We start from the raw sequence: 9,872 nt of genomic DNA, 5'->3' as shown, positions 1-9,872 counted from the left end.
GGGCCGGTGCAGCGCGCGCAATCTGTCCTTCTACGATCTCTGGGGGTCATCGAGGGTGAAGAGCACATCTCCGAGGAAGCAATGGACTACTACCTGAAGCTCTTCGACAAGCCGCTGGCCCCTCAGCACATCCGTGCTATTGCTGCTCTCTTCGACCTGGAGGGGGCAGGGTTTAATGAGCCCGATCAGTTCGATTTTGCTGCTTTCAGCCTCCCAGAGTGTGTTGAGCCCTGTGGCGCATAGTGCCTCGGTGCTGTAGGTGTGATCGGGGGTTATGTTTGTTTATCATGGCCGAATCCTTTGGTATGTTGGTGTGGAATGTCCGGGGGCTGAACAATCCTGCTAGGCGCAACTCCATTCGCTTGTTCATGCAAAGCTACGATGTATCCTTGGTGTGTTTCTAAGAATCTAAATTGGAGGTGTTGGATGCCGCTGTGATCAACCAGACCTTGGGTCATGGTTTTGATGGTTTTGAGGCTCTACCAGTGGAGGGTACGAGAGGAGGTATTGTGATCACTTGGAAAACCGACAGACTGCATATTTCGATGTGCAGAAGAGGGAGTTCTTTGTTTCGACAACAGTCACTTCGCTGGCGGATGGGAAGGTCTGGATGGTCTCTTCTGTGTATGGACCTCAGGCCGATCATGACAAAGTGCGCTTTCTGGAAGAACTTGAAGCTCTAGGAGAACAGGTTCAGGCACCATGGATTCTCAATGGGGACTTCAACCTAGTGTGGCATGAGCAGGGACGCAGCACTGGCAGAGCTAATAGGCGGTTGGTGAACAAGTTTCGCCACACTGTCAACAAATTGGGCCTGCACGAAATGCCTCTTGTTGGAAGGAAATTTACTTGGTGTAACGGGCAGGAGCGTCCGATCATGGCTAAGATGGATAGGTTGTTCTTTAATAGTGCTTGGGAGGATATCTACCCGATCAGTGATCTTCATCCCTTAAGCTCCAACATCTCAGATCACTGTCCTTTATTGCTCTCGGTGTCCGGAGCACGCCCGAGATCCTTCAGATTCAGATTTGAGAATTTTTGGTGTAAGTTGCCGGGTTTCTTGGAGGTAGTCAAGGAAGCATGGGAGGAAGGCGTTGATAGCTCGGACCCTATGTATATCTTTAGCACCAAACTCCAGCGCACTGCCAAGGCTCTCAGAAGTTGGGGACAGCGGAAACAAAGCTCTATGAACCTCCGCTTTCAGATTGCCAATGAGATCATACTAAGGCTTGATGCTGCTCAAGACTCCAGATTGCTCTCTGAGGGTGAGAGAAAACTCAGAGCGTTCCTGAAAGGAAAATGTCTGGCTTTGGCTTCTCTGGAGCGCATCCACCTGCGGCAACGCGCCAAGGTCAGGGATCTTCGGGAGGGTGATGCTAACACGAAATATTTTCATATGAAGGCCAATGGTCGGAGGAGGAAGAACTTGATTCCTTACCTGAAGGACAGTGATCGGGTGGTGACCTCTATGGATGAGAAGCTAGACCTCGCGCAATCCTTATTTAGGAATCTGTTGGGCACGGCCAAAGCCCGGAGCTGTTCGGTTAACCTGGAGGAGCTCGAACTACTCAAACTATCACCAGAATCCGCGAGGGCCCTGGAGATGCCTTTCACAATGGAGGAGGTGAGGAAGGTGGTTTTCGACATGCCTACGGACCGCGCCCCAGGTCCCGACGGCTTCTCCGGGTTGTGCTTTATATGAGGGGCTATTCCTCTCCTTTGGGGGGCTGAATTCCTTGATCATCATGCTCCTGCCCAAAAGGGATGTTTCGCTGCAGCTTGGAGACTTCAAGCCTATCAATTTGATCCATGGGGCAGCTAAGATCTTTGCCAAGGTTTTGGCAATCAGGTTGACGCCCTTACTACCGGATATTATTTCGCAAGCCCAAAGTTCTTTCATCTCCAACCGTAGCATTCATGAAAACTTCAAATTTGTGCGCAATGCTGCCAAGATGCTGCATCAGAAGAAGAGGCCAGCGATGCTCATGAAAATTGATATCTCCAAGGCTTTTGACACGCTTTCTTGGGAGTTCCTCCTAGAGGTGATGAGAAATAGAGGCTTTGGAAGGAGGTGGTGCTCTTGGGTTTGTGGCCTTCTCAGTTCTGCGTCATCCTTGGTGCTCATCAATGGAGAACTGTCGGCACCCTTTGCTCTCGGCCAAGGGGTGAGGCAAGGGGATCCGGTGTCGCCTGCACTTTTCATCCTGGCAATGGACACTTTGCACACCATGCTGCGTTGGGCCGAGCAAAAAAGCCTCCTATCTCCTCTCGGTCTCGACAGCAACACACCCAGGGCATCTATTTTCGCCGACGATGCAGTTCTCTTCTTCCAGCCAACTCCGGTGGACAATCAGGTGATTGCCAGCATGTTAGATCTGTTTGGAGAAGCTTCGGGTTTGCGGACCTGCGGAAGAGCACCATAACATGTATCCGTTGTGATGAGGAGGTTGAGAGCACTGTGGCGGAGCATTTCAATGCGATAGGCAAAAATTCCCTTTCAAGTACTTGGGAATCCCACTCTCCAGATATAGGCTGAAGAGGAATGACATTTGGCCAATGGTGGATAAATTTTCAAACAAGATGAAAGGCTGGAAGCCGAAGTTGTTGGCTGCTGCGGGGCGTCTGGCTCTTACTAGCTCAATCCTCATGGCTCTTCCTCTCCACTTCATGTCAGTGCTCCCGCTGCCGGTGTGGGCGATCAAGGTTATTGAACGAATATGCCGAGGTTTTATCTAGATAGGAGAGGAGGAAATCAACGAGGGACATTGTTTGTTGCCATGGACTCGGGTCTGCAGGCCAAAGGAGCTGGGTGGCCTCGGTTTGGCAAACCTCAGGCTCTTTGGGCTGGCCTTGCGATGCCGGTGGCCTTGGCTCAGATGGGCTACGGAGGAAAGGCCCTGGCATAGCTTGCTGGACCCCACGGAGAAGGAGGTTGGGGCTATTTTTAAGGCAGCATGCGCTGTCTCGCTAGGCAACGACGAGTCTGCGAGATTCTGGACAAACAACTGGTTGCCTGATGGACGATCGATCACCGATGCTGCTCCGGTCCTCTTCTCCTTTGTGCGCGACTCCGGGCGATCTGTCAAGGAGGGGCTGCACAACCAAGCCTGGATCCAAGACATAAGGGAAGGTCTCTCAGTTCAGGCGCTCGCGCAATACCTGGAAATTTGGGACATTTCGCAGGCCACGGTGCTGACACCCGAAGTTTTTGATCGCCCCAGATGGAGACTAACGGATAACCAGTGCTTTTCTGTCAGCAGCGCATATCGGATGTTCTTCATGGCTGGCATTCGCTTTCCATGCTACAAGCCTATTTGGAAGTCCAAGGCGCCGCCCCACTGTTGTTTTTTCATGTGGCTAGTCGTGCACAAACGCTGCCTCACGGCAGACAACCTGCTGCGTAGAGCGTGGCCGTCCAATTCTACATGTCCTCTGTGCACAGCGGAACCGGAGGATTGCACACATCTCTTTGTGCACTGCAGATATACGCAGCACCTTTGGAGCATCTTCAGGCAATGGACGGGGGCACACTTCTCTATCCCTGATGACTCTTGCAACACCACAGAGGACTGGTGGTTGTCCGCAAGGAAGAGCATCCCCAAGGCGATCATGCGGGACTTCGACACCATTGTCATCTTGGTGCATTGGAGGATCTCAAAGGAGCGGAATGCAAGAATCTTCCAGCACACGGCCAGCACCGCCGACCGCGTCCTCGACCTGATCCGTGAAGATATTGCCGTGTGGAGGGCAGCTGGGTGTGTTGCAGACATCTCTGCTTGAGGCGGGAGGCTGTACTTTGTATTTTGCTTCCTATCCATGTTCTGGTTCTGCTCCAACAGGGGTCGGAGCGTTCGTTCTGTTAACTGACGTAGGCCATCGGCGCTAGATCGCCTAGCCTGATGGCGTCCGGTTGTACCCTCTTTTCTATCTAATAAAGATTGGCCTTGGGCCCTTCGATAAGAGTAGTTGTATGTGCAGTATGGAAATAGATATCTAATTATAAAAAGAATAATGGGTGAATAATAAACAGAAAGAAAAAAGAATAAGTTGCTCAGTATGGCGCTCTTGTGGGCTCCACACAAGGTTTCCTTTCATTTTTTTCCAATTTCATGTTTCGTTTTTGGATTATTTTTCCATTTGAAAAAGAAATATAAGAAAACATTACAGCTGCCATTAAATTAAATAAAGTGTTAGTGCATTTGAAAAAAAATCAACATATTTTTGGAAAATTCTCACATGTATTAAGAAATTGTAAACGTGTTTCTTGAAAAATATTCGTCATGCATTCAAGGATTTTGCAACATCTATTTCATAAAATGTTCAACATTTATTAAAATTTATTCTTACATTTATACAAACACGTTTAACATGTTTTTAACACATTTATAGAATTTATTGTTTTTACACAATGAGTTTTAATAGACGTTGAACAATTTTTGAAATACAAAATTTTTATTTTTTTATAATTATGTATTCTAAAAATATAATGAAGATGCACAATAATTGTGCGTGCTAGTAATCCCGAACTTTTTAAATCCACATAAATGTTAGAAAACATTCATGTTTACCTCTTCGAACTCCACAATAATAAGACTAGAATAAAAATTTAAGGAAAATGATTGGAATCACCGACGGATAACGATGGGCACGTCCGCTGCCTTCGTGGCCATTGGATCTAATTTTAATCAAATGACTAGGAGCAACATACTACCTATACTAGGTTTCACAACCGAGTCGTTGTTGCTGCGACAACTGGTATGTTGCATGGATCTGGTGCTCCTCCCGAGCTCCCATCAAGGTGACGCCTCCTCACACTGCTTTGATCGCCGCCACCGGTAGCACGCCGACGAGGTCATCCCGGTGCATCCGAACGCAAGCTGCATCCGCTGTCCCGGGGAAGCATCGGCGTCCGCGTCCAACCACGAGGAGCTGCTTCCACTGTTGCACTGCCGTCCCAAGGGAGCATCGGCCTTTCTTTCGGCCGACATGGTCGTTGCTTGCTGCTCTCTACAAGGCCTCTGTTGAAAAAAAACCCCTGTAAAAAGACCTCTATTACAAAATAAATTATATCCCAACTGGACCTGTGTTGCCAAAATAATTGCAAAAAGACCATTGTTGTAGAAGATACTGGAACAAGACATTTGTTGCAAAAATAATCAGCAACTTGACCTACGTTGCAAAATTTTCCGCAACATAATCCGTGTTGCAGAAATTTTTCTGCAACACGACATGTGTTGCATTGGTAGAAGATGACCTCAATCGCTCAATCCGTAAAATCCGATGGCTCGCAAGGCGACGTGTAGCAGCGCCCAAAATTTAAATAGACAATAGTTGAATATTCATAATTATTGTATTTTTGTATGGAAAATTTGCATATCATAAAAGCCAAACCGCAACTTAAAAAAAAGAATGAAAATTGTAGAGCGATAGGTGACTATATACGTTCCGAGCTAACAGTTGAACCAAAAATATTCTTCGTCCCAGTGGCTAGCGTGCAATAGTGTTTAACCGGGTTGTACCAGGTTAGAAACTCACTCAATGACAGTTTTTTTCCGGTTATAACATTATTTTTATGTATTTTACAAGTTTAGGCACTAAATTGATCGCAATGGACAAGTTAAGGCGGCACCCATAGTGTAGTTAACTTATTTTAGAAACTAATCGAGGCCTATGAGTATCAAAAATATCTTTATCTAACTTGACTTCTTAATTCTCCCCCGAAAAAAGAGTTGACCATTTAGTTAATTATTATGCCCATTTCAAAATAATTGAAATTCTAAATTTATTCTAAATCAACTCTGTTTAGTTTGTCAATGTCTATAGAAAAATATATTAACATATATACTCCCTCCGTTCCTAAATATTTGTCTTTCAAGCATTTTAAATGGACTACCACATAAGAATGTATGTAGACCTATTTTAAAGTGTAGATTCATTCATTTTGCTCTGTATGTACTCCCTCCTTCCATCTATATAGGGCCTAATGCGTTTTTTAAGACCGCCTTTGACTATTGACAAGATTAATAGTACATGACATGCACAATGTGAAAATTATATCATTAAAAGCTCCTTTCACACACGAATTTAACGATGTGCTTTGTGTAAGTTGCATGTCATATATTATTGCTCTAATATTTGGTCAAAGTTAGCCTCGAAAAATGCATTAGGCCCTATATAGATGGAAGGAGGGAGTAGTCACTTGTTGAAATCTCTAGAAAAACAAATATTTAGAAACGGAGGGAGTAGAACACAAAAGTACTCTCACACGGTTTCTTTATGAAATATACTTTTGTATTTGGTGCTGTAGATTTTTGCGTATTTTTTTATATATAGTTTGTCAAACTTAAGCATGTTTGATTTAAGACAAACTTAAAAACTTCAATTATTATGAAACGGAGGGGCGTAATTTATAACCTGACGATGATGCGGCACTTTATTAATCCCACACACAATTTCTCATCCTCATGCCGCGGGGGATAGTAAACTCGTAATTTCCCTGTCACTGACCTGCGGGCCCCACGGGAGATAGCGCAGGCGATGCGATCCTAGCCGTTCATCCGCGCCAATCTCCCCACAGAGCATCAGGAAGACACATTCCTCCCCGGCCCAGCGAAGTGAACGCAGCGCGTCTGCGGCGGCGACAGGCAGAGATGGCCGGCGGTGGCGCCGCCGCGTCGGCGCTGTCGAGCCCGTGGAGGGCGCTGCTGCAGCGAGCGCTGGACGCCAACGCGCACCTCAAGCACTCCACTTTCTTCCAGCTCGTAAGCTCCCATACCATATCTCCCGTTCCCCTCCCCCTCGACACCCTAACGGACGGTCGATCATTCCAGGCCACGGTGGGCGCCGGCGGCAGGCCGGCGAATCGCACCGTCGTGTTCAGGTGCCGTGTTGTGTAGCCCCCCGCCTTTCCCCTGCAGCTCTTACCGGTTCTGATCTGGAAATTTGGCATTGCTAGGGGGTTCCAAGAGCACTGCGACAAGATTCAGATTAACACGGATGCGCGGAGCAACAAGGTCGCTGCTCCTATTCCCCCCCGTGCTTCCTAACCTTGTAATTATGTATACATAGTTCTTTCTCGCCGCCCACTGATTCCCTTGCTGGTTTCGATGTGCGATTTGCGAACAAACAGATTGGGGAGATCAAGGAATGGCCCCTCGGCGAGGTAGGAATAGGATGTGAAGAACCTGCAGAATTGCGTGTCACGGTTTTGAGCAGCACAAGTGCCAATTTCTTGTCGAGAAATTCCTGATCTTGAAATTCTTGCAGATATGCTGGTATTTCACCGATTCCTGGGAGCAATTTCGGATCAGCGGTATCATAGATGTGATCGACGGTTCCAGTCCGGACCCTGCCAAGCTCCAGGTTAGAGCTGAGTAGACTCTGCCTTGTGCTCTGTTCTGTGTAATGGAGGTTTTGTTTGAAACTGAAGGATAATTGTAGTGAGATTTGGTTATGTGCAAGCAGAACTGTTCTACTAGTAGTTTACTTTTGTATAGTTTTTCCACACATGGAGTTTGCTTGTCTCGTCAAGAGCAAAGGCTCCATTGCTTTTAAGGCTTCCTGCCTTAGACGCTTAGGTGATAAGACGCTCTGGCAGCGCCTTATAAATATGCCCGCCTTAAGCGCTTAGGCGTCTGCCTTAGGCGCTTAGGCGCCGCCTAAGCGCTAAGGCGGGTGGTCCTCGCCTTAGGACACCTTACTGCCTTAAAAATAATGAAAGGCTCCTTCCAATGCTTTTGGCGATGCTCGAAATCAGCACACTGTTCTATTGCATATATAAGCAGTGATTTTTTTTCTTAACAAAACGCAGTAGCGCTGCTTCCATTGACATTAAGTGCTCTTTTGTATTTTTTTTGCTCAACATTGGTTCCTCTATCGCACAGCAACGAGAGAAAGCTTGGTTCGCCAGTTCAGTGAAGTCAAGATCACAATACTTAGGACAAAGTCCAGGGGTTCCCGTCGCAAATGATGACCACATTAAGGATGTTCATATCGATCCATCGGCTGCCCCAGTTGATGCCTACTGTCTTCTGACTCTTGATCCAGAAAAGGTTAGGTTAAGCTTTCTTGTGCCGCATGCTCACGTTTCTGTATCGGTATCTTCACCTACTATGAAATACAGAATCAGTTATAGTTAAATTGGTTAAATGTATTGCAGATTCATATGCCCCTATTGTGTTGCTCAATACTGTTGGTTTTCATATTCAGGTTGATTATGTGAACTTAAAAAGTAATCAGAGATTGATGTTCACAAGAACCCAGGAAGGAGATGAGTCCAGTGACTGGATGGCCGAAAAAGTTAGCCCATAATGACTTTTTTTGTTAAGGAAGAACTGAAAGGTGTTATTGGCTGCCACTATTTTTATTTGGTGATTTTCCATGGCAAGAAACTGTCTTCATTCTACAATATATTTTCTAGCATGTCAAAATGTATTTTTTGGTAGAGCATCCATGGATTACCGGGTCTGAACAGCTGTGCTATGTGCTTTATCTGCATAACAGTCATTTGTTAACATACTTTATGACTCTAATTAATATCAGTGTTCGCTTTTAAATGTTTCTCTTTTCTTTCTGGGATTCTTACTTAGCGTCTTTCTTGTAACACTCAAAATATATATTTGGGCATGTACCATTCAGGATTTCTACTGGCGATGTTAAGAATATGTGCTTAATCTGAATTACAGTCATTTGTAAACATTTAGTATCTTTCTTGTAAAAATCAGAATATATTTGGGCAGGAGCCATTGAGAGGTGTTAAGAATATGTGCTGAATCTGATTTACAGTCATTTGTAAACATTTTATTTAGGGGGTGTTTGTTTCCAGGGACTTTTTGGTGTAGGGACTAGAAAAAGTCCCTAGCAAACCAAACAGGGTGGGACTTTTTTGGGACTTTTTGCTAAAAGTCCTTAGAAGCACCTCCTTGAGAGTCTTTTTCAAAGAGTCCCAGGGACTAGAAAAAGTCCTAGGACTAGAGAAACAAACACCACCTTAATGGCTGAGCCCTGCGATTTCTGATAGCCACTTATAAACATGGCACTAATTAATGTTGATATTCACTGTTGTAGGGGTTTTCTGAGACGCTCACTTAGCCAGTCTTCTTATGGAAAGCTTTGAAGGCCTAGGTAGACACCTTGATCTGGTATGCAATAATTGGACGACGAATCAATCTAAATTATTCCTGTAACTACAATAATATCACGCACACAAACATCCATGATTGCAGGGAATTCTGCAATTACTATGTTTTTTTCAGTAGGGGTTAAAGGAGTATTACTTTCCTAATTTTGGACCCAGCTAGTTAGCTGGCCTCTGATCAGGATCGGAATTATGCATGCTCTCCACAAATTTCAACCCATCGGCTGTAATTACAATGATATTTACGGAGTTAGTTGGCCTCTGATCAAGATCAATATTATGCGTTATCTCCAAAATTTTGTTGTACGTATAAACTATCAGAGCCTCCAATGCCATCAAATCAGCCACGGTGATCCTGCTCCTAAGTCTGAAGCTGCCCGCCACCCTGCCGACTTCAGGCCTATTAACCTTGTTCACAGTTTCGGCAAGCTTGTTGCCAATAGAGTGCAACCTCTGATGCCCCTGCTAATTGAGAACTACCAGAATGTTGTCATCAAGAGAAGATGCATCTATGGTAACCTCGTCTGTGCGCAGGGAATTGCAAAATCTCTGCATGAGGGCAATCTCCTGAGCCTCCTTGTTAACCCTCAAATATCAAAGGCATTCAATTTCGTCTCCTGGGAGTTCCTTCTCCAACTTCTTGAAATTCAGAGGGTTCAGCCTTTGCTGGAGAAACTGGATTGCATGACTATTAATGGTAACCTCTGTAGCTCAGTTCAGCACCGCCGAGGACTGA

At 45.6% G+C, this 9,872-nt stretch overlaps 1 protein-coding gene across 3 annotated transcripts; it reads left to right on the top strand.

Moving 5' to 3' along the window:
* The first annotated feature begins 6,472 nt into the window (after positions 1 to 6,472).
* Positions 6,473 to 9,411, top strand: LOC123093847 (pyridoxine/pyridoxamine 5'-phosphate oxidase 2). 3 transcript variants are annotated; one of them, XM_044515901.1, is made up of 8 exons: positions 6,473 to 6,761; positions 6,831 to 6,880; positions 6,956 to 7,013; positions 7,130 to 7,162; positions 7,267 to 7,362; positions 7,884 to 8,051; positions 8,209 to 8,340; positions 9,067 to 9,411. In XM_044515901.1, exons 1-7 carry the CDS (start codon positions 6,651 to 6,653, stop codon positions 8,308 to 8,310), a joined length of 618 nt encoding a protein of 205 aa, XP_044371836.1. In that variant the 5' UTR covers positions 6,473 to 6,650; the 3' UTR covers positions 8,311 to 8,340; positions 9,067 to 9,411. The 3 variants fall into 3 exon arrangements, with proteins under 3 accessions (XP_044371836.1, XP_044371835.1, XP_044371837.1); XM_044515900.1 differs by lacking the exon at positions 9,067 to 9,411 and having other exon boundaries at positions 8,209 to 8,555; XM_044515902.1 differs by lacking the exons at positions 7,130 to 7,162; positions 9,067 to 9,411 and having other exon boundaries at positions 8,209 to 8,555.
* Positions 9,412 to 9,872: the final 461 nt, after the last annotated feature.

The sequence above is a fragment of the Triticum aestivum genome, chromosome 4B (genome assembly GCF_018294505.1).
Source record: "Triticum aestivum cultivar Chinese Spring chromosome 4B, IWGSC CS RefSeq v2.1, whole genome shotgun sequence".
NCBI classification, from domain to species: domain Eukaryota; kingdom Viridiplantae; phylum Streptophyta; class Magnoliopsida; order Poales; family Poaceae; genus Triticum; species Triticum aestivum.
Note: the sequence above shows the minus strand (reverse complement) of the source record. Positions and strands in the feature narration are given on the sequence as shown.

What these genes read in the sequence shown, in the direction of transcription:
- LOC123093847 (XM_044515901.1), top strand. Translation starts at nt 6,651, where the DNA reads ATGGCCGGCGGTGGCGCCGCCGCGTCGGCGCTGTCGAGCCCGTGGAGG. An exon ending in CGGATGCGCGGAGCAACAAG is followed by an intron (nt 7,014 to 7,129) that starts GTCGCTGCTCCT and finishes GCGAACAAACAG; the next exon opens with ATTGGGGAGATCAAGGAATG. An exon ending in TGACTCTTGATCCAGAAAAG is followed by an intron (nt 8,052 to 8,208) that starts GTTAGGTTAAGC and finishes TTTCATATTCAG; the next exon opens with GTTGATTATGTGAACTTAAA.